Raw genomic sequence first — 27775 nt, forward strand, 5'->3', positions numbered from 1 at the left:
AATCAAGGATGAATCTATAAAATGAAATGAAATGTTTGCAGAAATCAACCCTTTCTTCTTTCGCCTTAGGCTCTTGTTATCGTACTCTTCCTAGGATGGATCTTCGTCCCGATCTACATCAAGGCAGGGGTAGGCAACTGCTTTCACAAATATTTATTTCACACTTTTTTGCGAAGCTGTAATACAGCTACAGATTGCATGACCATATATAGACTTTACACAGCATGGAGCAGATCAGTTGGTTCTCAGTTCTGCTCTGAGATACATGACTCTGATAACCGTGGGTATTTTTAACTTTCTGTGTCTGGTTGAAAAGCATCGCATGTGCAGATATTATCTCTTATCTCACTTTACTGACTCTGTTCACCATGTAGGTGATCACCATGCCCGAGTATCTGAAGAAGCGTTTTGGAGGTCAACGTATCCGGGTCTATCTCTCCGTTCTTTCAGTGTTCCTCTACATCTTCACCAAGATCTCTGTGAGTGCTTTAATGTAGCAGTTAATATCAGTAGAATTCAATCATCAATTTCCATACAGTTTCCTCCTTATTATGAATGTAGTCCATCATCCATGACGGGTTTTTTTTGGGGGTGTCTGATGTTTGCTTCCTTAGTTTTACACTGTAGCTCTGATAATAATATATCAATGTAACATGTGATGTATGTATATAAATATTTTTAAAAAGCCCGAATCTAAAATACATCCTTCAAAGACACTATTAAGTTATGTAAATTCATTTTTAAATCACTATACGCTTAGTAAAAAAGAGTTCCTCAAGGGTTCCTTGAATGGTTAATGGTTCTCAGCTTCCTAAAGGGGTTTTAGGAAACACTTTAACTTAAAGATTGGTAATAAACCATTTGTAAATAAATAATTCTTTAGTAATTAATGATTAATTAATGCTCAATTATGGAATAATTATTGTATAGTGTAAAATACATTTTATAATTAACAGTTATTCCACGAAATTGAGTCGTACATGAGCTGATAGCTGTCATGACTGTCATTTCGCTGGTTTGTTTACATTCTAAGTGGAAATGATTTTATTGGACGTTTTGTATAAAGTTTTTATTTATTGAATTTGCAAAAAATAAAAATAAAAATGCTCTGCCAAAATCAAGTGGATGTGGATAGAATAAAACAGTTATTCCACTCAATCTCGTCGTACATGTATTATAGCTGCTGTCAGCTCATGTACCATGCGATTTCGTGGAATAACTGTTAAATACAGTAGAGGAGAGCAGGGAAACTTGGGATGGAAGACACTTGGGACGGTTTGTATTCCCATAAATGAATTTCAACCAATCAGGTTTTAGATTAGATCAGAAATTAGATGTAAGCCCTTAGAGTAAAATCGTTCCTTTGGAGCCATGGAGCTGGACACTGCAGTAAGGTTTGTGCAGTTCAACATTTTATTCCACCAAAACTTAAAGTATTTTCTACTTCATCTCCATTCTATGGTGTAATGTACACTGGAGAATTGGGGATTTGTTAGTAATTAAAGGATGTAGCCAAGATTTACCCATACATGTCAACCTATACGGATTGTCCGGAAATTATACGGATTTTAGCTCATTTCAAGGGCGTATAAACAAAGTCTTATGGATTTTCAGTATTTTCTGACCTAAATTTATTTTGTGTATCTTACTTGAACATCGTCAGCTGATCGTCGCAAAAACATACAAAAGCTCGATTTATAGACAAAGAACAGCGTGTATGCAGGGGCAGATAACCCAGACTATGTGAAACCGGATGTTTATTCCTCAAGCCTCGTACAGTATCGCGACTGCGAGACTTCGCTCGTTCCGGTCATGCGCACGATCTGCATTTAAACACGCCAAACGGTCATTGTTCGAACGATTTTCTCATTGTGCAGAGCGACATTGTTTACACCTGAGAGATTTTGAATAGTTTACAGCTGGCAAAGAAGGCTGCCAGTGAATATAATCAAGATTATATGTAAACATGACTGACTGTGGACAAAAATGGTGAAGTTTGAGTGCTTTCTCTGGCTATATGAAAAGTTGACTGTGGACAAAAATGGTCTCTGTGAAAAGTATCCCATTGAAATGGGAGCAGCCTACACTTTGACTGACAGTGCACAGACAGTGGAGTTTGAGTGTTTTCCCTGAGTCTGTAAAAAGTATTTTCCTTTGGAGTGGGAGCAGCCTACACTATGAACAATAGGATAGCAGTAAATGTGTATTGTACAAATGCACATCAAAATAAAAGTTTGGTGCGATTCGAAGGCTATAAGGATTTTATGTTGATTTTATGGATTTCTTCCTCTGATACTACAGGTGGACACCCAAAGGGGTTGACATGTATGTTTACCAGCTATAGTATTATTTATTAAACTTAAATTCTGGGGGAAAAAACATTTAAGTTTTTTTTTTTTTCAAAATGTCCAGATGGGGAGAGTTGGGACAGTTCATTATGTCACAGGTTTTTTCTTGTGGTTTACAAATATACAGGTCCTTCTCAAAAAATTAGCATATTGTGATAAAGTTCATTATTTTCTGTAATGTACTCATAAACATTAGACTTTAATATATTTTAGATTCATTACACACAACTGAAGTAGTTCAAGCCTTTTATTGTTTTAATATTGATGATTTTGGCAAAAAAGTAAAGGAAAACCAAAAATCCCTGTCTAAAAAAATTAGCATATTTCATCTGACCAATAAAAAAAGTGTTTTTAATACAAAAAAAGTCAACCTTCAAATAATTATGTTCAGTTATGCACTCAATACTTGGTCGGGAATCCTTTGGCAGAAATGACTGCTTCAATGCGACGTGGCATGGAGGCGATCAGCCTGTGGCACTGCTGAGGTGTTATGGAGGCCCAGGATGCTTCGATAGCGGCCTTAAGCTCATCCACAGTGTTGGGTCTGGTGTCTCTCAACTTCCTCTTCACAATACCCCACAGATTCTCTATGGGGTTGAGGTCAGGAGAGTTGGCAGGCCAATTGAGCACAGTAATACCATGGTCAGTAAACCATTTACCAGTGGTTTTGGCACTGTGAGCAGGTGCCAGGTCGTGCTGAAAAATGAAATCTTCATCTCCATAAAGCTTTTCAGCAGATGGAAGCATGAAGTGTTCCAAAATCTCCTGATAGCTAGCTGCATTGACCCTGCCTTTGATAAAACACAGTGGACCAACACCAGCAGCTGACATGGCACCCCAGACCATCACTGACTGTGGGTACTTGACATTGGACTTCAGGCATTTTGGCATTTCCTTCTCCCCAGTCTTCCTCCAGACTCTGGCACCTTGATTTCCGAATGACATGCAAAATTTGCTTTCATCCGAAAAAAGTACTTTGGACCACTGAGCAACAGTCCAGTGCTGCTTCTCTGTAGCCCATTTCCTGCACACGCCTGTGCACGGTGGCTCTGGATGTTTCTACTCCAGACTCAGTCCACTGCTTCCACAGGTCCCCCAAGGTCTGGAATCGGCCATTCTCCACAATCTTCCTCAGGGTCCGGTCACCTCTTCTGGTTGTGCAGCGTTTTCTGCTGCACTTTTTCCTTCCCACAGACGTCCCACTGAGGTGCCTTGATACAGCACTCTGGGAACAGCCTATTCGCTCAGAGATTTCTTTCTGTGTCTTACCCTCTTGCTTGAGGGTGTCAATGATGACCTTCTGGACAGCAGTCAGGTCGGCAGTCTTACCCATGATTGCGGTTTTGAGTAATGAACCAGACTGGGAGTTTTTAAAAGCCTCAGGAATCTTTTGCAGGTGTTTAGAGTTAAGTCGTTGATTCAGATGATTAGGTTAATAGCTCATTTAGAGTACCTTTTCATGATATGCTAATTTTTTGAGATAGGAATTTTGGGTTTTCATGAGCTGTATGCCAAAATAATCAGTATTAAAACAATAAAAGACCTGAAATATTTCAGTTGGTGTGCAATGAATCTAAAGTATATGAAAGTTTCATTTTTATCATTACATTATGGAAAATAATGAACTTTATCACAATATGCTAATTTTTTGAGAAGGACCTGTACAACGGTTTAAAACTAGATGACCTTTCAATTTCATAAAATCAGTGAATTTTAGTTCCGTCTGAAATGTGGTCATTGTGATATGTTTATTTCTGTAATATTTCAAAAAAAAGGCCATTCTGTGGCTGGGAAGTTATTTAATTTGAGGGGATTAAAGCAAATAATGTGCATGAAATCGCTCACTTCGTGCAGTCAAGCAGACAGAGGAAGTCCATGTGCGCATACGCAGGTTTACCTTCTTCTTCTTCTTTTGGGTTTTACAGCAGCTGGCATCCACAGTGTCGCATTACTGCCATCTACAGGTTTCCCTTTGAGTGTGCACTGACAGTTCCATCATTCTGTCGCTAAACGAACAGCTGATCACACCGAGGTGCTCGCTGAGCGCCGATATTTATTAGTTTGGTCCTGCGTTTCCTTTCCTTCGTATATAACATAACGTCTTTTCTTCTCGCTTTCCGTTACTGTCGGTCTTTCATGTTTCATTCGCACACTCACGTCCTCCATTTTTCTCTCCTGTTTCAAATTTGTATCCCACAATGCCTCGCGTGAACGGCGAAAGCCCACCACGTGATGTGATGCATGACGTAGTATCTTGTATTGGGTCATGGTGAAGCAGGAAAAAATAGCAGAGAATTTAGGGTCACGTGGTGATAAATTCATTAATTGTTCTATTTAAAAAAAAACTAATAAAATTGGAAGTCTGTGATTCAAATTCAGTAGCTTTCGGTCCACTAAACAAAAATTATTAGGTATCGGGAAAATTCTTTTTATGACCTAAACTTGAAAAATCTGAAAGGCAGTCTACCTGTGAAATTTGTTGTAAACAATGTGGGCGTGTCCCTGCATGAGGATTAAACTTATTTCATTCCGTCTTGATAATGGAGCTGTTTTGTCGAGTCAGGTTTTGGGTAAACTGACATTTTTCTATCGTTGTACCAGCATTGTGTGTTTTATATGTTACGTTTCATATGGGACAAGTTTTGATAATAAATAAGAATTAAACATGTAGGATTAAGCAAGATATTTGACTTTTGTTCCATGTCTCCACACTATGTCTCAAGTCTCCCAGTATAATGTCTCATGTCTTCCTACAAAAATAACGACAGAAAAAGTGAAGTCTGAAGGCCAGTATATGTGATAAGCTGAGAAACTAATGTTGTGCTAAGACGGTAGAGTAAATCCTCTTTAATGCAATATGAATGGGACGCGACCTGCAAAGAATTTCACGCAATCTACAAAAGTCCCTTGAAACTCGTCCCAAGTCAAATCAAGTTTCCTGAAGTAGAAATTGATGTAAATGACTGTGCGCTGACATGGAGCTCTGATCTCAGGTGAGGTGGATGTCAGCCAAGTTCCTGATTTGGAGTTGAATAACTGTTCCATGTTGTGCGTCTGAGGTTGGGTTTTTTCCAAAGTCTGAGTCCGTTATATCAAATGCAGTAAAATAAATAATGTTCAAGCATTCAGGTGCATGGAAAAGTTTATAGATGACTATAAATCCAGCTACGTCCTAAACCACATCAGCAAATATTTTGGGTGAGACAGACTTCCATAACTTGTTAGTAACATTAAATTCATAGCTCTAGTGCAAAACTAAAGAAGCAAACGTCAGTGATCTGATCAATACGTCTTAACATGAGCCTCCTCACAAATAAACGTGTAATGTCTCTTCACCAGGCGGACATGTTCTCTGGAGCCATCTTCATTCGCCAGGCTTTGAAAATAGACATCTACTTGGCTGTAGTCATGCTGCTCTTAATCACAGCGCTCTACACCGTCACAGGTGCGTCTCTTCTACACAATCTGTCTCACACAAGCTCTCTCTCTCTCTCTCTCTCTCTCTCTCTCTCTCTCACCCTTGAATCAGCTCATCGAGGGGCCGATGGTTAGCACATGAGCCGAGGAACATGCATTAGGTGTGTCCTCAGGAGACCTCGAGATCACAGTAATGCATTGTCTTATCTATGGAGCTATGTGTACAGAGAGTAAAGTCCAGCTGTTGCTATTCAGATTGTTTTCAGAAGAAGAGCTTTTTCCCAACGAGGACGTGAGCATGTTAGTGCATCATATCTGAGGCATTAGGGATAATTGCCCATGTGCTCTGATAAGCTGGAATCCAGTGTGATCTAAGCTTTTGCTTTCAGTAAAAGTCAGCTACAGGAATAGGTGTCACCACTGGAGATTTGAAAACAAGGAATAAAGCACACGAGGGTGGCGCCATTAGAGGAAAATAACCACTGATGCAGTGGCGTGTTGAAGCAGTGTTAAATGTTCGCATCTCGATGTTTCCAAAAACAGCACATACTGAAGAGGGTTAATTTTTCTACTACTACAGAAATCTGCCAACATTTACAATGTTATTTATTAACATTGTACTTTTTATCCATTTATAGTTACACTGAATGCTGTGTAATGTATAGTTACTGTGTGTTAATGAGAGTGTGTTAATGAGTGTGGATTCATGAGTGTGGGTTAATGAATGTGTTAATGAAGAAGTGTTCATGAGTGTGTTAATAAACATGTTAACGAGTGTGTGTTAAGAAATGTGTTAATGAGTTTGGGTTAATAAATGCATTAATGAGCATGTTCATGAGTGTGTGTTAAACATATTAATGAGTGTGTGTTAGTAAATGTGTCAATGAGTGTATGTTAATGAACATATGTTAATGAGTATGGGTTAATGAGTGTATTAATGAGTATATTAATAAGCATGTGTTAATGAGCATGTTAATGAGTGTGTGGTAATGAATGTGTCAATGAGCATATGTTAATGAGATTGGGTTAATTAGCATGCATTAATAAATGTGTTAATGAGCATGTATTACTGAGCACATGTTAATAAGTATGTTAATGAGTGTACATTAATGTGTGTTAGTGCGTATTAATGAGTGTGTGTTAATGAGTGTATTAATGAGTGTGTTAATGAGTATGTTGAGTGTGTTAATGAGTGTGTTAATGTGTGTATTAATGAATGTTAGTGTGTGTTAATGTGTATGTTAATGAGTGTATTAATGAGTGAATGTGTGTTAGTGTGTATTAATGTGAATGTGTGTTAATGTGTGTGTTAATGAGTGTATTAATGAGTGAATGTGTGTTAATGTGTGTTAATGTGTGTATTAATGTGTGAATGTGTGTTAATGTGTATGTTAATGTGTGCGTGTTAATGAGTGTGTGTTACTGAGTGTGTGCTACTGAGTGTGTATTAATGTGTGTTAATGAGTGTGTTAATGAGTGTGTGTTAATGTGTTAATGAGTGTGTTAATGAGTGTGTGTGAATGTGTGTTAATGAGTGTGTTGAATGCATTAATGAGTGTATTAATGAGTGTATTAATGAGTGTGTGTTAATGTGTGTATTAATGACTGTGTTAATGTGTGTATTAATGAGTGTTAGTGTGTGTATTAGAGTGTTAGTGTGTGTTAATGAGTGTGTTAATGTGTATTAATGAGTGTGTATTAACGAGTGTTGAATGTATTAATGAGTGTATTAATGAGTGTGTTAATGTGTGTATTGATGAGTGTGTTAGTGTGTGTATTAATGAGTGTGTTAGTGTGTGTATTAATGAGTGTGTTAATGTGTGTATTAATGAGTGTGTGTTAATGAGTGTATTAATGACTGTGTTAATGAGTATGTTGAGTGTGTTAATGAGTGTGTTAATGTGTGTATTAATGAATGTTAGTGTGTGTTAATGTGTATGTTAATGAGTGTATTAATGAGTGAATGTGTGTTAGTGTGTATTAATGTGAATGTGTGTTAATGTGTGTGTTAATGAGTGTATTAATGAGTGAATGTGTGTTAATGTGTGTTAATGTGTGTATTAATGTGTGAATGTGTGTTAATGTGTGTGTTAATGTGTGCGTGTTAATGAGTGTGTGTTAATGAGTGTGTGCTAATGAGTGTGTATTAATGTGTGTTAATGAGTGTGTTAATGAGTGTGTGTTAATGTGTTAATGAGTGTGTTAATGAGTGTGTGTGAATGTGTGTTAATGAGTGTGTTGAATGCATTAATGAGTGTATTAATGAGTGTATTAATGAGTGTGTGTTAATGTGTGTATTAATGACTGTGTTAATGTGTGTATTAATGAGTGTTAGTGTGTGTATTAGAGTGTTAGTGTGTGTTAATGAGTGTGTTAATGTGTATTAATGAGTGTGTATTAACGAGTGTTGAATGTATTAATGAGTGTATTAATGAGTGTGTTAATGTGTGTATTGATGAGTGTGTGTTAGTGTGTGTATTAATGAGTGTGTTAGTGTGTGTATTAATGAGTGTGTGTTAATGTGTGTATTAATGAGTGTGTGTTAATGTGTGTATTAATGAGTGTGTGTTAGTGTGTGTATTAATGTGTGTTAATGAGTGTGTTAAGGTGTGTGTTAATGAGTGTGTTAAGGTGTGTGTTAAGGTGTGTATTAATGTGTGTTATTGAGTGTGTTAAGGTGTGTGTTAATGAGTGTGTGTTGGTGTGTTAATGTGTGTATTAATGAGTGTGTTAGTGAGTGTGTTAATGTGTGTATTAATGAGTGTGTGTTGGTGTGTTAATGTGTGTATTAATGAGTGTGTTAATGAGTGTGTTAATGTGTGTATTAATGAGTGTTTGTGTGTATTAATGAGTGTTAGTGTGTGTTAATGAGTGTGTTAATGTGTATTAATGAGTGTGTATTAATGAGTGTGTTGAATGTATTAATGAGTGTATTAATGAGTGTGTGTTAATGTGTGTATTAATGAGTGTGTGTTAGTGTGTGTATTAATGAGTGTGTGTTAGTGTGTATTAATGAGTGTGTGTTAGTGTGTGTATTAATGAGTGTGTGTTAATGTGTTAATGAGTGTGTGTTAGTGTGTGTATTAATGAGTGTGTGTTAATGTGTGTATTAATGAGTGTGTGTTAGTGTGCGTATTAATGAGTGTGTTAATGAGTGTGTTAAGGTGTGTGTTAGTGTGTGTTTATGAGTGTGTTAATGAGTGTGTTAATGAGTCTGTTAAGGTGTGTGTTAATGAGTGTGTTAAGTTGTGTATTAATGAGTGTGTTAATGAGTGTGTTAAGGAGTGTGTTGGTGTGTGTTAATGTGTGTATTAATGAGTGTGTGTTGGTGTGTTAATGTGTGTATTAATGAGTGTGTTAATGTGTGTGCTAATGAGTGTGTTAATGAGTGTGTGTGTTCATGCAGGTGGTCTCGCTGCAGTTATTTATACAGACACACTGCAGACCGTCATCATGGTTGTAGGATCCTTCATCCTCATGGGCTTCGGTGAGTGAACACCACACACACACACACACACACACACACACACACTCTCTCTCTCTCTCTCTTTCTCTCTCTCCCCTTTTCTGTTTATTGGTTTATTGTCCAATCTGTCTTTTCCTACTCTCTCTCTCCGTCCTTATTATTCTCTCTGTTGCTATCTGACCTTTTCCTGTCCATCTCTCCCCTTATCTTCTTGTCCATCATCCAACACGTCTTTTCCATAATTCATCTGTCTTTTTTCTATCTTGTCCTCTCCTCCAATCTCTCGTGTCCTCTAAACTCTCTCCTTCAAACATTCCCTTTCTTTCTTGTCCATTATCCATCCTATCTTTTTATAACCTCTCTCTGTCTTTTCCACATCCCACTCTGTCTTTTATCCATCACCCAACCTGTCCTTTCCTAAACTCTCTCTCTGTCTCTCCTCCTTTCTCTCTCTCTCTCATTTGATTTTTCTACAACTACATTGACTTTCCAAAGTGCTTCACTTTCCCTCCTTTTCCTCTCCTCCACCTCACAATCTGTCCATCATTTCTATCTCTTCCCTTTGCATTTTTTCCCATTGTCTTCACCTGCCTGTCTGTGTGCAGCGTTTGATAAGGTTGGAGGATATGAGGGTCTGCAGGAGAAGTACATGCAGGCCATCCCATCTGTCGTGGGGAACTACAGCGCGGCGTGTTACACGCCGCGTCCCGACTCCTTCCACATCTTCAGAGATCCAGTGAACGGGGATTTACCATGGCCCGGCCTCATTTTCGGCCTCACCATCCAGGCAGCGTGGTACTGGTGCACGGACCAGGTACTCCTCAAGCGCACACACACACAAGTTCCTTATCAGTGGACTTTGAGACTGAGCAGAATGTTGTGTGTGTCTCATTTTAACTTGAGTGAGTCCTAAACTTAGACAGTCACACCTTCTGGGACACTCATCAACAAGATTAGATAAACAGCCAGGCATGATGGGACCTGTCTCAAGAAAAGGACAAAATACTCAATCAGACACACTCACTCACGCGCGCACACACACACACACACACACACACACACACACACTCGCACTCGCCCTGATCATCACTGACTATGATAACACACACAAACACACACAGTATTATTGTTATACAGGTTTTTTTTTTTTAATTTCCTACCAGAGTTCTGTTGAATTCTTTACTCTGATTAGCCAAAAGGTGTTGATTAATTTCCGATAATAGCAGCCAAACATGGGGCAGCAAGGCATGGCCTGAAGGTTAGAGAAGCAGCCTTGGGTGCAGAGGGTCGTCGGGTCGATTCCTGGGATTAGCAGGAAAAATGTGAGGGGAGTTGAGGGAATGAAGAGCACTTTCTCCTCCTGAAGTGCCCTTGAGCAAGGCACCTAAATCCTAATTTCTCTCCGGGCGCTGTAGTATAGCTGCCCAATGCTGTGTGTGCGCTCATTGCTCACTTGTGTGTGTTCATTGCTTCAGATGAGTTAAATGCAGAGGAAGAATTTGAGTGTACTTGTGACAAAAACAAAGGCTTCTTCTTCTTCTAAACCAGAGGATTTATATTAATGCACTCCATAAAGATAAATATTATCATTTCTATAGAAACATCTTACACGGCAACTTGTACGGTGGATGTTCCATGTAAACCAATTAAACGTGTAATCGTTGATATGGTGATGTTTTCTGTAAGGAGATGTTTATTTAACAGTTATGGAAGGAGTCTCCAGTGTTAGTGCTTTGTAACCGTCAGAACTCAAGCTACATGTTTTTTTATTTTCCATTGACTTTTATAGTATATTCCTGCTTATGACTGTATTAAAAAACTAGAACAGCATTCGGTAGAGTTTATATCTCTGCCAAGATGCATATCTGGATTTACATCAAAATCTAATCAGTCTAATCACTTTCATCCGAATTTCATCCAAATCCATTCACTATTTTTTGAGTTAGATTGGGAAGAGTAAAAAAAAAAAATCCTGGATCTACGTACATATCTGGATTTCCATCAAAATATAATGAATTGTTCTTTGACCCATGGCCCAACTTTCATCCAAATTTCATCAAAATATGTTCACTACTTTTTGAGTTATGTTGGAAACAAACAAACAAACAAAGGGAGAAAAAACCATAACCACCTCCTCCAACAAAGCTGGCAGAGGTAAAAAAAAAATAAATTAGTTGTAGAGTTCCCTGGAGTGAGTTTTTTCCCTTCACTATTATTATATGTCTTTACATATAACATTCCACAAAATACAACAATACTAGGGCTGCCACCTGTGTCTGACAAAAATCCTGGACATTTCGACCATCCAATCGACCTTTTTGCTTGTAAGCAACAGCGCCCTTCATACATCTAACCCAAGACAAAAATCGCCCTTCTACGCTGAAATTGTATTGCTCTAATTAGTAAAAATGACGCTTTTGCTAGTTATTTGTTTAGTCAATTGCTTTACATAATATAGCAGGTCTTCATTATTTTGGTTTATTTCCAACAGTTTTTGGTTGTGGACACCTGGGGGCAGTAGTGGGCACAGGTAAAAGAGGAATAAATAATTAAGTTCTGTTTGTTTGCTTATATGGAATAAAAATAAATAATCTATTTTTTCATTGTATCTAAGAATACCTGAATGTAGCAATGTAAGATGTAGTTTCAAACTATGGAAGCAATTTTGTGCCAAAATGTTCATACAATACTTTTGAAATATCAAACAAAAACGACAAATCAAAATACAAAAAAAGAACAAAAAGGCAATTTTTTTAGACTGGCAAACAAATTATTCGTGTAATCGTGCAAAATATCAGTCTATTACTCTTCAGAAACCTTTTATTTTTGTTCCGCGTCTTTCTCAGTTTTGTTTGACGTAATTTATTTTGGTTGCGATTCCAGCTTTCTCGTTTGCGCTCCCTGACTTTTTGCTTGCAGTTTTGGCACAAACTTGACGTGTGGGTGGGCTGTCCAGGAATGCATTCCCATTGGCCAATGGAGTAACTTTGATTTTGACATTGGTGGGGACACAAAAGTGATCCAAGGCAGAGCTTCCGAAAGGTGTTTTTTTTTTCCATTAGCAATCATAATTTCATGTCATGCAGATCTTATAGGTTAACGCAGATTTTGTTGAGTTTTTAAAGCTCGACGGAAACCCTGCACTTACATTCTTGACTTTGAAGAAGAATGAACGAATGTCTCGTTTCTTGGGAGGGGGGCCGTCATCCATGATACTCAAGTCAGCATGCGAGTCGTAGGGCAAGCATGCATGGACATTGAAGTCCAGCTCAATTTGTAGGCTGACGGAGAGTGGGGGGTGCGTGGGGTAGGTCAGGTGTGTACGTGTGAGATACGGGGGGTTGATGGGCGGGTAGTCACGGCTGCTGTGGGAAGTGTGCTGCTTTTACAGCAGATGGAGTGACAGCTGGGATAGCCAACCATGTAAGTTAGCGAGAAACAGGTAGCTAATCAGAGAATGATATCTACGTTAGAGGGGGGATTATTAGCAGTGTCATACATTTAACCCTTTGTGTGGCATATAATCATTGCTCAGGTTAGGACATTGGTTTTATTGATTGTGATTACACAGTAGCGGCTGAATATTGGTAGGGACACATCCCTAGCGTCCCTACCCAAAATTACGCCCTAGCCATTGGCTAACTTGTGTTTGACTGACAGCTACGCTCAGCCATTCCCTACTCGGAATTTGGCGGACTGTTTGACAAGTGACTGATCCATTGACGGTAAACAAGGATCAAATGGACTTCAGTGGCGACAATGATATTGAATTTACACTTTGTTGAATTAATTCAGTATCATAGTTGCCACTGAAGTCCACTCGATCCTTGTTTACTGTCAATGGATCGGTCACTCGTCAAACAGTCCGCCAGAATCCGAGTAGGGAATGGCTGAGCATAGCTGTCAGTCAAACACAAGTTACCCAATGGGAATGCATTCCTGGACAGCCCACCCACACATCAAGTTTGTGCCAAAACTGCAAGCAAAAAGTCAGGGAGCGCAAACGAGAAAGCTGGAATCGCAACCAAAATAAATTATGTCAAGCAAAACTGAGAAAGACGCGGAACAAAAATAAAAGGTTTCTGAAGAGTAATAGACTGATATTTTGCACAATTACACGAATAATTTGTTTGCCAGTCTAAAAAAATTGACTTTTTGTTCTTTTTTTGTATTTTGATTTGTCGTTTTTGTTTGATATTTCAGAAGTATTGTATGAACATTTTGGCACAAAATTGATTCCATATCAAACAGCTTACCTGATTGCTTAGAGTGTGGTGTGTGCTTTGCTTGTGCTTGACTGTGCCTTTGCTGCTTGCTGCTCTTGGCTAAACAAATACATATGGTAGGAGGACATGTAACTGATATAACTGGGCACATACAGTACATACAGGAGTAGGCAGATAAGACTATTTGGATTTCATTTAATTCACCAAAACCTTACCTAATCTTCCATTTATATTTGGTGCTTTTCTTTGCTGCTGCTATGAGTCCTGGCTGATAGCCACATAGCATATTTCTCCTGTTTTAACCATTCATTGTTAAAGCATGTCGACCTTTTACATTTTTTCTTTACTGGCCTGTCACTGTCATCGCCTCCTGTAGCACCCTCGTCTTTGGTCTCTCCACCCATTTTCACGTTAAAACTTCTCTGATTTTAGTCACTGGATCCTTTCGTTGTCCTTGTCCCAACACACTCTCCACCTCACCATTCCGAATGAGCCACCAGCCCCACCCACACATGAGTATGCTACGTCATTTTTCTAGAGCCAATAAGGCTGTGCATAAGTTTATGGACGTAGGCACGCTTCAATTTAGTATTGATTAAACTGAAATACACATTTTGCCCATCATGTACAAAAAAACGGGACATTCAGTGTCCCGGATTTTTTTTTTTTTCCGGGATAGACCATGAAAATCCGGGACAATCAGGAAAAACTGGGACAGGTGGCAACACTATTGTTACAATACACTCGGTTACAAAGTCACATCATGTCATTTTAGCTTATAAAGTGTCATGACAGCTTTATGTCAAGACAAATCTCCATGACTCCACTCTTAATTTGTATAATCTCAATTTAACATGAATATCAATTAAAACAAACATCTCCTGTGAGATCTCTTGCTTGTTGGAACAATGCTTGAGCTATGTCAGCTGTTATGAAGGGCTGATGTAGGTGTCAGGTGTTACCCAGCGTTATTTAGAAGTAAACATCACATCCGTGTGTGCAGGTGATTGTCCAACGCTGTCTCTCTGCTAAGAACATGTCCCATGTGAAAGCTGGCTGCATCCTGTGTGGTTACCTCAAACTCCTGCCCATGTTCCTCATGGTGATGCCCGGGATGATCAGCAGAGTGCTCTACCCAGGTCTGACCTCTGTGTGTGTGTGTGTGTGTGTGTGTGTGTGTGTGTGTGTGTGTGTGTGTGTGTAATCATAGTCAGTGATGATCAGGCGTTAGCATGAACATGCATGCATTTTTTTTTTTAATCTGTGTGCTATCCACTTTATATTTAAGACATCTTTGAAGATTAGCTACGCTTAATCAAGTCAAGTCAAGTTTATTTGTCGACATGAGGAAGAAACCTCGAGAGGAACCAGACTCAAAAGGGAACCCATCCTCATTTGGGCAACAAAAGACAACATGACTATAACATTAACAGTTTTAACATGAAGTCAGTTTTGTTGATGTTATAAACTCTTCATTGATGGAAACGTGAGTGCAAAACTGTTCATGACAACTGCAGTCCTAAAGTTAGCAAGTCAACTGTAGTCCTCAGCCATAAAAGCATTACTGTAAGAGTCCAGAGCGTCCTCCAGGTGTGACTTTCAACTGTCCACATGGGGCCGTCCTCTACAGGAGCGATGCGATGAGACTCCAATCAGACACAGGGCACCAGGATGGATCAGGCAGGTCTGAGGAGCAGAAGAAGTCAGCATCTCGATCCCAGGATTGACATGTAACTCAGAGGGACAGATTTGGGGGGAGAGAGAGAGAAAGAGAGAGAAAACACAGGTTGTTAGGAATGCCCAATGTCACCTGAATAAGTAGGAACAGTATACATATTGCACTGAGTACAAGCAGGGACTCCGGCAACTAACTATGACAGCATAACTAAGAGGGGAGAGCCAGAAGGTAACACAGGCATGAGGGAGCCCCGGGACATAAAGCAGCAGCCACTACACCGTCAACAAACTCGAGTGAGCAAGCGAGTGGGGACTGACAGCATCCATACATCCCAGTTTACCAAAACACTCTGTCTGAGGATCCTCCAGATCTCCTCCTTTACCTCATGAACACCATTAACACAAGGCTTGACTAAACAGATATGTTTTCAGCCGAGACTTAAACGCTGAGACTGTGTCTGATTCCCGAACACTACTTGGAAGGCTGTTCCATAACTGTGGGGCTTTGCAAGAAAAGGCTCCGCCCCCTGATGCACACTGCTGAGCGTAAATGAGTACACCCCCTTTGAAAAGTAACATTTTAAACAATATCTCAATGAACACAAACAATTTCCAAAATGTTGAAAAGACAAAGTTTAATATAACATCTGTTTAACTTATAACGTGAAAGTAAGGTTAATAATATAACTTAGATTACACATTTTTCAGTTTTACTCAGATTAGGGTGGTGCAAAAATGAGTACACCCCACAACAAAAACTACTACATCTAGTACTTTGTATGGCCTCCATGATTTTTAATGACGGCACCAAGTCTTCTAGGCATGGAATGAACAAGTTGGCGACATTTTGCAACATCAATCTTTTTCCATTCTTCAACAACGACCTCTTTTAGTGACTGGATGCTGGATGGAGAGTGATGCTCAACTTGTCTCTTCAGAATTCCCCATAGATGTCCGATTGGGTTCAGATCAGGAGACGTACTTGGCCACTGAATCACTTTCACCCTGTTCTTCTTCAGAAATCCAACAGTGGCCTTAGATGTGTGTTTAGTCATGTTGGAAAAGTGCACGACGACCAAGGGCACGGAGTGATGGTAGCATCTTCTCTTTCAGTATAGAGCAATACATCTATGAATTCATGATGCCATCAATGAAATGCAGCTCCCCGACACCAGCAGCACTCATGCAGCCCCACATAAGGACACTGCCACCACCATGTTTCACTGTAGGCACCATGAATATTTCTTTGTATTCCTCACCTTTGCGATGCCATACAGTTTTGAAGCCATCAGTTCCAAAAACATGTATCTTGGTGTCATCACTCCAGAGTATAGAGTCCCAGTAGTCTTCATCTTTGTCAGCATGGGCCCTGGCAAACTCTAGGCGGGGTTTTTTGTGCCTGGGCTTTAGGAGAGGCTTCTTTCATGGACAACATCCATGCATGCCATTCCTCTGCAGTGTACGCCGTATTGTGTCACGGGAAATAGTCACCCCAGTTTGGCGTTCTACTTCTTTAGATAACTGCAGTGAACTTGCATGCCGATTTTCTTCAACCCTTCTCATCAGAAGACGCTCCTGTCGAGGTGTTAACTTCCGTGGACGACCTGGACGTCTCTGTGAGATGGTTGCAGTCCCATCTTTCTTAAATTTTTGTACCACTTTTGCTACAGTATTCTGACTGATAAGTAAAGCTTTGCTGATCTTCTTGTAGCCTTCACCTTTGTGGTGTCAAGAAATTCTTGTCTTTCTCAGGTCTTGTGTCATTTCTCTTCCATGTGGTGCCATTGCTGACAGCATGAAATGGGGAGGGGTTTTCTTTAAATAACACCCTTTTATAGTCAACTATCTGCTGGACACCTGTGTAATGACTAATTAGACTCACCTGTGATTGTATTCTTGTTAAATTAGACATTTGTAGTCTGCAATTTAGCTTTGCTCCAGAGACTTTCAGTGGGGTGTACTCATTTTTGCACCACCCTAATTTGAGTAAAACTGAAAAATGTGTAATCTAAGTTATATTATTAACCTTACTTTCACGCTATAAGTTAAACAGATGTTATATTAAACTTTGTCTTTTCAACATTTTGGAAATTGTTTGTGTTCATTGAGATATTGTTTAAAATGTTACTTTTCAAAGGGGGTGGACTCGTTTAAAATCTTTGATATTTTTATTGAAAATACAACAAACAGGAACATCTCGATTCCTAGTACAATGCCATTTTGGATTTGAATTCTTCCATATGTGGATATGAAGATGACCACGCTTGTGTAATTGTCACATTTATTGTCCACGTTTGTATAATTTCATGTCGTTTCCTGTGCTTCCCGCCGCAGATGAGGTGGCGTGTGTGGTTCCTGAGTTATGTAAAAGCTACTGCGATGCTGAGGTGGGCTGCAGTAACATCGCCTACCCCAAAATGGTGGTGGATCTCATGCCTAATGGTGAGCATCAGATGGTCCACACTTCCTTCCTCTTTTGGCCTCAGTGAAATTCATTACTGATATTTATACCACAGCACTGTTGAATTCTCAATTCTGATTGGCCGGAAAGTGTTGGTTAATTTTCCATAACAGCAGCTGGGTTTCTTAAAAAAAAAAAAAAAGACAGTGATGAGTGAGCGACTGTTTATAGCTGCTGTAGCGTAAGTGATAACAGGAAGTAACTTGATAGATTCAGGGTTGTTCCACAACATTAAATATTAGAGCACATGGATAAAAAAAATGACACATCCTTGCTTAATAAATAAAAACTGTAATTGATAGAAGAGGAATTAAACACCACAGTTATTGGAAAATAATTAACTTCAAGGTATTAAAGGAACCTCATCAGTGATGATTTTTCCAGATTAGCACTCCCTGTTGTGTTTTACTCCTTACTTAAGATCTAGTATAAATACTTGACATAATGTTCATGACATCTCTGCTAGAATTTGTAATTTTTTGCTACCATGGGATTCTTCTTTGTTTGTGATTCTCTCTAAGTCCTGCACTTCACTCTATAGTGTGTGTGTGTGTGTGTGTGTGTGTGTGTGTGTGTGTGTGTGTGTGTGTGTGTGTAGGTCTCAGGGGTCTGATGCTCTCTGCCATGCTGGCGTCTCTGATGAGTTCACTCACCTCCATCTTTAACAGTGCCAGCACGCTCTTCACCATGGACATCTACACCAAAATCCGCAACAAAGCCTCTGAGAAGGAGCTCATGATTGCTGGCAGGTATAAAATAGGTTTAAATTGTAATTACATTGGTAAAATAAAATCATCTCAGGAAACAATGCTTCCTGTCTGTGTGCATTTTGTGAAACTGTGATGTGAATGAACTTTTTGATGCACTTCATTTTAAAGAAATGTGTGTGTGTGTGTGTAGGTTGTTCATCCTGGTCTTGATCGGCGTCAGCATCGCATGGATTCCCATCGTCCAGACATCTCAGAGTGGAAAGCTCTTTGACTACATCCAGTCTATAACAAGTTACTTAGCTCCGCCCATTGCTGCCGTCTTCGTACTGGCCATTTTCTGCAAAAGAGTTAACGAACCGGTCAGTTACACATCACATCATTCACCTCCTTTTATACAGTTGGGTCCATAAATATTTGGACAGAGACAACATTTTTCTAATTTTGGTTCTGTACATTACCACAATGAGTTTTGAACAAAACAATTCAGATGCAGTTGAAGTTCAGACTTTCAGCTTTAATTCAGTGGGTTGAACAAAATGATTCCATAAAAATGTGAGGAACTAAAGCATTTTTTAAACACAATCCCTTCATTTCAGGGGCTCAAAAGTAATTGGACAAATTAAATAATTGTAAATAAAATGTTAATTTCTAATACTTGGTTGAAAACTCTTTGTTGGCAATGACTACCTGAAGTCTTGAACTCATGGACATCACCAGACGCTGTGTTTCCTCCTTTTTAATGCTCTGCCAGGCCTTTACTGCAGCGGTTTTCAGTTGCTGTTTGTTTGTGGGCCTTTTTGTCTCAAGTTTAGTCTTTAACAAGTGAAATGCTGCTCAATTGGGTTGAGATCAGGTGACTGACTTGGCCATTCAAGAATATTCCACTTCTTTGCTTTAATAAACTCCTGGGTTGCTTTGGCTTTATGTTTTGGGTCATTGTCCATCTGTATTATGAAACGCCGACCAATCAGTTTGGCTGGATTTGAGCACACAGTATGTTTCTGAATACCTCAGAATTCATCCGGCTGCTTCTGTCCTGTGTCACATCATCAATAAACACTAGTGACCCAGTGCCACTGGCAGCCATGCATGCCCAAGCCATCACACTGCCTCCGCCGTGTTTTACAGATGATGTGGTATGCTTTGGATCATGAGCTGTACCACGCCTTCCCCATACTTTTTTCTTTCCATCTTTCTGGTAGAGGTTGATCTTGGTTTCATCTGTCCAAAGAATGTTCTTCCAGAACTGTGCTAGCTTTTTTAGATGTTTTTTAGCAAAGTCCAATCTAGCCTTTTTATTCTTGAGGCTTATGAGTGGCTTGCACCGTGCAGTGAACCCTCTGTATTTACTTTCATGCAGTCTTCTCTTTATGGTAGATTTGGATATTGATACGCCTACCTCCTGGAGAGTGTTGTTCACTTGGTTGGCTGTTGTGAAGGGGTTTCTCTTCACCATGGAAATTGTTCTGCGATCATCCACCACTGTTGTCTTCTGTGAGCGTCCAGGTCTTTTTGCATTGATGAGTTCACCAGTGCTTTCTTTCTTTCTCAGGATGTACCAAACTGTAGATTTTGCCACTCCTAATATTGTAGCAATTTCTCGGATGGGTTTTTTTCTGTTTTCACAGCTTAAGGATGGCTTGTTTCACCTGCATGGAGAGCTCCTTTGACCGCATGTTTTCTTCACAGCAAAATCTTTCAGATGCAAGCACCACACCTCAAATCAACTCCAGGCCTTTTATCTGCTTAATTGAGAATGACATAATGAAGGAATTTCCCACACCTGCCCATGAAATAGCCTTTGAGTCAATTGTCCAATTACTTTTGGTCCCTTTAAAAACAGGGTGGCACATGTTAAGGAGCTGAAACTCCTAAACCCTTCATCCAATTTTAATGTGGATACCCTCAAATGAAAGCTGAAAGTCTGGACTTTATGCCCATGTCCATTATATAACTATACCTTGAGTATGTTTCAGTAAGCAGGTAAAAAAAGAAAATTTGTGTCAGTGTCCAAATATATATGGACGTAACTGTATATATATAAACAGTTATTCCACAAAATTGAGTCGTACATGAGTTGATAGTCGATGAGGCACATAGAGTTGTCTATAATCCATATACGACAAGATTGAGTGGAATAACTTTTATTCTATCTATATTCACTGGATTTTGAGAAACAGAGCATTTTTTTATTTTTATTTTTTGCAAATTCGGTAAATAAAAACTTTATACAAAACGTCCAACAAAATCATTTCCGCTTAGAATCTAAACAAACCGGCAAAATGACGGAAGTAATTTGTGAAAGATGCAATAATAATAATAATTCTTAAGAAATAAAAAAAACCCTTCTTACCATCAAATACTTTTATTTATTATTTTGTTGCTTTTTTTTTTTGTTTTTTTGGGGTCTTCTTCTTCTTTAGGGTTTTTTTGGCAGTTGGCAAACCAACTTAAAGGTGCATTACTGCCACTGACTGGGCTGGAGTGTGGAACAGGAGATATTGGGGGGAAAAAACTATATTCTTTTAGCTATTTCTGTTTCTTTTAAATACTTGATCATTTTTGGGGTGTTGTTTTTGAGTAGAGTTTTTATTTCATCCTCGGTTGGTTCAGCAACACATCGTCATTTTGTTTTTCTCTACTCATGGTATACAGTGGTGCTTGAAAGTTTGTGAACCCTTTAGAACTTTCTATATTTCTGCATAAATATCACCTAAAAAATCATCAGATTTTCACACGAGTCCTAAAAGTAGACAAAGAGAACCCAGTTAAACAAATGAGGCAAAAATATTATACTTGGTCATTTATTTATTGAGGAAAATTATCCAATATTACATATCTGCGAGTGGCAAAAGTATATGAACTTCTAGGATTAGCAGTTAATTTGAAGGTGAAATTAGAGTCAGGTGTTTTCAATCAATGGGATGACAATCAGGTGTGAGTGGGCACCCTGTTTTATTTAAAGAACAGGGATCTATCAAAGTCTGATCTTCACAACACGTTTGTGGAAGTGTATCATGGCACGAACAAAGGAGATTTCTGAGGACCTCAGAAAAAGCATTGTTGATGTTCATCAGGCCGGAAAAGGTTACAAAACCATCTCTAAAGAGTTTGGACTCCACCAATCCAGAGTCAGACAGATTGTGTACAAATGGAGGAAATTCAAGACCATTGTTCCCCTCCCCAGGAGTGGTTGACCAACAAAGATCACTCCAAGAGCAAGGCATGTAATAGTCAGCGAGGTCACAAAGGACCCCAGGGTAACTTCTAAGCAACTGAAGGCCTCTCTCACATTGGCTAATGTTAATGTTGATGAGTCCACCATCAGGAGAACACTGAGCAACAATGGTGTGCATGGCAGGGTTGCAAGGAGAAAGCCACTGCTCTCCAAAAAGAACATTGCTGCTCGTCTGCAGTTTGCTAAAGATCACGTGGACAAGCCAGAAGGCTATTGGAAAAATGTTTTGTGGATGGATGAGACCAAAATAGAACTTTTTGGTTTAAATGAGAAGCGTTATGTTTGGAGAAAGGAAAACACTCCATTCCAGCATAAGAACCTTATCCCATCTGTGAAACATGGTGGTGGTAGTATCGTGGTTTGGGGCTGTTTTGCTGCATCTGGGCCAGGACGGCTTCCCATCATTGATGGAACAATGAATTCTGAATGATATCAGCGAATTCTAAAGGAAAATGTCAGGACATCTGTCCATGAACTGAATCTCAAGAGAAGGTGGGTCATGCAGCAAGACAACGACCCTGAGCACACAAGTCATTCTACCACAGAATGGTTAAAGAAGAATAAAGTTAATGTTTTGGAATGGCCAAGTCAAAGTCCTGACCTTAATCCAATGGAAATGTTGTGGAAGGACCTGAAGCGAGCAGTTCATGTGAGGAAACCCACCAACATCCCAGAGTTGAAGCTGTTCTGTACGGAGGAACGGGCTAAAATTCCTCCAAGCCGGTGTGCAGGACTGATCAACAGTTGCTGGAAACGTTTAGTTGCAGTTATTGCTGCACAAGGGGGTCACACCAGATACTGAAAGCAAAGGTTCACATACTTTTCCCACTCACAGATATGTAATATTGGATCATTTTCCTTAATAAATAAATGACCAAGTATAATATTTTTGTCTCATTTGTTTAACTGGGTTCTCTTTATCTACTTTTAGGACTTGTGTGAAAATTTGATGATGTTTTAGGTCATATTTATGCAGAAATATAGAAAATTCTAAAGGGTTCACAAACTTTCAAGCACCACTGTATGAGCTGATAGCCAAGTTTTAGAGTAGCCAATCAGAGTGTGCAATGTGGATAGAATAAATTATATCTTTATTCTATCCACATTCACTGGATATGAGTAATAGAGATTGGCTACTCTCCTACTAGGATATCAGCTCGTATTCCGTGAGTAGAGAAAAGCAAAATGGCGGAGCGTGTTGCTGAACCAACCGAGGATGAAATAAAAACTACTTGAAAACAAAACCCCCCAAAATACAAAAAAAAAAGCAACAAAATATGGAATGAAAGTATTTCATGGTGAGAACATACCTTTTTTATTTTTCAAGAATTATTATTATTATTATTATTATTATTATAGCATTTTTCATAAATTGCTCCTGTCATTTTGCTGGTTTGTTTACACTCTAAGCAGAAATGATTTTGTCGGATGTTTTGTATAAAGCTTTTATTTATCGAATTTGCAAAAAATAAAAATGCTCTGTTTCTCAAAATCCAGTGAATGTGGATCGAATAAAACAGTTATTCTACTCAATCTCATCATACTTGGCTTATAGACAGCTTGGTGCTATGCGCCTTGTCGGCTGTCAGCTCATGTACGAGTCAATTTCTTGGAATAACTGTTTTTATATATATATATATATATATATATATATATATATATATATAGTATATAATAAAACAGAGAAATCAGTAATGTATGTGTTGTACATGATACCCAACATGAGTTTTATTAATCAAATGGGTGCGGCCTAATATTCTAATGAACACACTTGATTGACAGCTCTTTCCAAGACTGGAAATGGAAATAAAACCAGTTCCTGGCTGTGGGTTCAGGCTGTGTGTTAGTGTGTGACGTGTCACTTCTCTCACTCAGGGTGCGTTTTACGGCCTGCTCATCGGTTTGGCCATCGGTTTGTCGCGGATGATCGCAGAGTTTGCGTATGGAACAGGAACCTGCATGAAACCCAGCAACTGTCCCAAAATCATCTGCGGCGTACATTACCTTTACTTCAGCCTGATCCTGTTCGCAGCGTCCATTGTGTTGGTGCTGTGTATCTCACTCATGACCAAACCCATCGACGACAAGCATGTAAGCAACACACACACACAGTATCACAACATCACACTATATAACTATACGACATCACACTCCTAGGTGTTTCAACACATGACCCTGTTACTGATTATTTCCCTACAACATCATGACCCCAAGTGTTTTATTCCGAAACACCAACTGTAACTCTATTTGTTACACAGCTATAAATGCGTTGTGTGTCATGTCGTGTCGTAGCTGTACAGGTTGTGTTGGAGTTTGCGGAACAGTAAAGAGGAAAGAATTGAACTGGATTCTGATGACTGGACTGAGAACCACGACGACGACAATATGGACGTGGACGGTATGAAACATCATTTCATTCTCTTAGTTGTATGAAATATCCTCCTGACATCCTCACATAGGACAGAAAAATAAATTCCTGGGACAGCAGTAATGACACTAACATTAGTTCACTTATAAGCAAATTTTACATCTGGGTTTGATTACACAATAAAATTGACACTAATGATCTTCACTAGCTTAAAGCTAGACTTCCTTTTGATTTCATAAAATCGGTAAAATTTAGTTCCGTCTGAAATGTGGTCATTGTGATGGATGTTTATTTCTGTAATATCTCACAACATATCAGGCCATTCTGTGGCTGGGAAGTTATTTAATTTGAGGGGATTAAAGCAAATAATGTGCACGAAATTGTTCACGTCGCGCAGTCAAACAGACAGAGGAAGTCCATGTGTGTGCGCATGCGCAGGTTTACCTTCTTCTTTTGGGTTTTACGGCAGCTGGCATCCACAGTGTCGCATTACTGCCATCTACAGGTTCACCTTTGAGCGTGCACTGACAGTTCCATCATTCTGTCGCTAAACGAACAGCTGATCACACCGAGGTGCTCGCTGACCGCCCATATTTATTAGTTTGGTCCTGCGTTTCCTTTCCTTCATATATACAGTGGCATGCAAAAGTTTGGGCACCCTTACTGAAAATGTCTGTTACTGTGAATAGTTAAATGAGCAGAAGATGAACTGATCACCAAAAGGAATAAAGATGACACATTTCTTTTCAGCGTTTTCTGCAATATTTGTTTTATTTTTGTTTTGTACAATTGGAGAGTGAAAAAAGAAAAGAAACACCATGCGAAAGTTTGGGCACCCCAATACATTTGAGTTCTCAGATAACTTTTACCAAGGTTCCAGACCTTAATTAGCTTATTGAGCTGTGGCTTGTTCAAATTCTTTGTTAGGAATGATGCAGATTTCAAAGCTGTATAAATTCTCTGACTCCTCAAACTTGTCCCTAAAATCAACAGCCATGGGCTCCTCTAAGCAATTCCCTCGCATTCTCATCTCATTCATCTCATTATCTCTAGCCGCTTTATCCTGTTCTACAGGGTCGCAGGCAAGCTGGAGCCTATCCCAGCTGACTACGGGCAAAAGGTCCCTCGCATTCTGAATAATAAAATAATTGATGCTCACAAAGCAGGAGAAGGCTACAAGAACATAAAGTGTTTTCAGGTAGCTGTTTCCTCAGATTGTAATGTTATTAAGAAATGGCAGTTAACAGAAAAAGTGGAGAACAAGATGAGGTCTGGAAGATGAAGAAAACTTTCTGAAAGAACTGCTCATTGGATTGCTAGAAAGGCAAATAAAACCCCTGTTTGACTGCAAAAGACCTTCAGAAAGATTTAGCAGACCCTGGAGTGGTGGTGCACTGTTCTACTATGCAGCGACACCTGAACAAACATGACCTTCATGGGAGAGTCATCAGAAGAAAAACGTTCCTGCGTCCTAGCCACAAAATTCAGTGTCTGAAGTTTGCAAATGAACATCTAAATAAGCCTGATGCATTTTGGAAACAAGTCCTGTGGACTGATGAAATCAAAATAGAACTTTTTGGCCACAATGTGCAAAGGTATGTTTGGAGAAAAAAGGGGGCCAAATTCCAGGAAAAGAACACCTCTCCAACTCTGAAGCATGGGTGTGGATCGATCATGCTCTGGGGTTGTGTTGCAGCCAGTGGCACAGGGCACATTTCATTGGTCGAGGGAAGCATGGATTCGAATAAATACCAGCAAACTCTGGAAGCAAACATCACACCATCTGTAAAAAAGTTGAAGTTAAAAAGAGGACGGGTCCTACAATAAGACGATGATCCAAAACACACCTCAAAATCTACAATGGAATACCTCAAGAGGCCCAAGCTGAAGGTTTTGCCCTGGCCCTCACAGTCCCTAAACACCATTGAAAATCTGTGGATAGATCTCAAAAGAGCAGTGCATGCAAGACAGCCCAGGAAACTTGTAGAACTGGAAGCCTTTTGCAAGGACGAATGTGTGAAAATCCCCCAGGTAAGAACTGAAAGATTATTAGCTGGCTACAAAAAGTGTTTACAAGCTGTGATACTTGCCAAAGGGGGTGTTACTAGGTACTAACCATGCAGGGTGCCCAAACTTTTGCTTTGGGCCCTTTTCCTTTTTTGTAATTTTGAAAATATAAAATATGAAAATTAAAAAAATTGTTTTTGCTTAAAATATAAAGGGAATGAGTCATCTTTAACTTTATGCCTTTTGGAGATCATTTCATCTTCAACTTGCTTAACTGTTCACAGTAACAGCAATTTTGACTAGGGGTGCCCAAACTTTTGCATACCACTGTAACAAAACGTCTTTTCTTCTCGCTTTCCGTTACTGTAGTCGGTCTTTCACATTTCATTCGCACACTCATGTCCTCCATTTTTCTCTCCTGTTTCAAATTTGTATCCCACAATGCCTTGCGCAAACGGGGAAAGCCCACCACGTGATGTGATGTATCACGTAGTATCTTGTATTGGGTCATGGTGAAGCATGAAAAAATAGCGGAGAATTTAGGGCCATGTGGTTGTAAATTCATTAATTGTTCTATTTTAAAAAAAACTAATAAAATTGGAAGTCTGTGATTCGAATTCAGTAGCTCTCAGTCCACTAAACAAAAATAATTGGGAGTTGGGGAAAATTCTTTTTACGATCTATACTTGAAAAATCTGAAAGGTGGTCTACCTTTAATTTGTAAGATAAATGAATGAAACAAAGGAGATTTTGTTTCTTTCCCTCTTCGCTAAGGTCCCTGACTTCAGTTATTTATACTAAGCTTGGTGTCAATCTCTAGAAAGGAAAAGGAAAGTTAAAGTTCCTGAATTACGAACCCAGTGCATCTGAATTTTTTTTAAATTCCTGTGCTAATTTTGATCAGTAATGGTAGTGTACTCAGACCTTTTAGACTCCAGTGTGTGTATGCGCACACGTTTGTGTGTGTGTGTTTAAGCCCTCATGTGAATGTTAAACCCTGTAGAATCTGCACCAGAGCCCAGCTTCTGTAGAAAGGCCTACAACTGGTTCTGTGGCTTCGAGCAGAAAAAAGCACAGAAGCTTACCAAAGAAGAAGAGGCCGAGCTGAAGAAGCAGCTCATGGACACGTCGGAGAAGCCGCTGTGGAGGAACGTGGTGAACGCCAACGCCATCATCCTCTTGGCTGTGTGCGTCTTCTTTCACGGCTTCTTCGGCTAAACGACTCGAGTCTGTGATCAGGTGCAGGGAAATAAAATCCTAACACTGGTAATACTTTCTATGAAGGCCATATATATATAAATAGTATCTTGATAATACAGTATTTGGGCATTATACATACATGGTGTTATAATTATTTATTTTAAAAAATGCATTACACTTTGTCAGTGTTTATTTTATATTATGAATTGTTAGTGAAATGCATAGCGTGTAGTATTTGAAATGCAGCTTAGTAATGTTGTATAAATATAACATATTAAACTGTAAAATAAAATTATTTCTGTATAATCAATCAATCAATCAATCAATCAATCAATTAATTATTTGGTTAATTGGTCAAATAATTTGCTAACTAATTGGCTAATCAATTACTAAATTAATCAATTACCTAATTAGTCAACTGATTAATTTATTATTATTATTATTATTATTATTATTATTATTATTATTATTGTTCAAAAACTTGGATGTTGTTTGAGAATGTAAAGTCATAAATTTGAAAAAAAATTCTGAGAAAAAATGTCAAATTTATGAGGGGAAAAAGTTAAAATTTACAGGAAAAAATGTCACAGATTTATGAGAAAAAAAAGTCTCACAATTTACAAGAAAATGTCAAATTTATGAGAACAAAGTCACAGA

General features: G+C 38.9%; 1 protein-coding gene across 7 annotated transcripts; it reads left to right on the plus strand.

The window, feature by feature from the left end:
* The first annotated feature begins 374 nt into the window (after nucleotides 1–374).
* slc5a1 (solute carrier family 5 member 1) lies at nucleotides 375–27136 on the plus strand. 7 transcript variants are annotated; one of them, XM_060909228.1, is made up of 13 exons: nucleotides 375–479; nucleotides 5688–5793; nucleotides 9172–9252; nucleotides 9837–10045; nucleotides 14461–14596; nucleotides 17469–17576; nucleotides 18194–18344; nucleotides 18496–18664; nucleotides 23419–23634; nucleotides 23836–23917; nucleotides 24294–24325; nucleotides 25854–25881; nucleotides 26922–27136. In XM_060909228.1, the coding sequence occupies exons 1-13, from the start codon at nucleotides 384–386 to the stop codon at nucleotides 27134–27136; spliced, it is 1629 nt and encodes a 542-aa protein (XP_060765211.1). In that variant the 5' UTR covers nucleotides 375–383. The 7 variants fall into 7 exon arrangements, with proteins under 7 accessions (XP_060765211.1, XP_060765210.1, XP_060765206.1 ...); XM_060909227.1 differs by lacking the exons at nucleotides 24294–24325; nucleotides 25854–25881 and adding an exon at nucleotides 25170–25180 and having other exon boundaries at nucleotides 23836–23941; nucleotides 26936–27136; XM_060909223.1 differs by lacking the exons at nucleotides 24294–24325; nucleotides 25854–25881 and adding an exon at nucleotides 25354–25379 and having other exon boundaries at nucleotides 23836–23941; nucleotides 26936–27136.
* The last annotated feature ends 639 nt before the right edge of the window (nucleotides 27137–27775 follow it).

Source organism: Neoarius graeffei, chromosome 25 (genome assembly GCF_027579695.1).
Source record: "Neoarius graeffei isolate fNeoGra1 chromosome 25, fNeoGra1.pri, whole genome shotgun sequence".
Classification (NCBI taxonomy): Eukaryota; Metazoa; Chordata; class Actinopteri; order Siluriformes; family Ariidae; genus Neoarius; species Neoarius graeffei.

What these genes read in the sequence shown, in the direction of transcription:
- slc5a1 (XM_060909228.1), top strand. Translation starts at nt 384, where the DNA reads ATGCCCGAGTATCTGAAGAAGCGTTTTGGAGGTCAACGTATCCGGGTC. An exon ending in GGTGGATCTCATGCCTAATG is followed by an intron (nt 17,577 to 18,193) that starts GTGAGCATCAGA and finishes GTGTGTGTGTAG; the next exon opens with GTCTCAGGGGTCTGATGCTC. An exon ending in AGAGCAGTGCATGCAAGACA is followed by an intron (nt 25,882 to 26,921) that starts GCCCAGGAAACT and finishes TAAACCCTGTAG; the next exon opens with AATCTGCACCAGAGCCCAGC.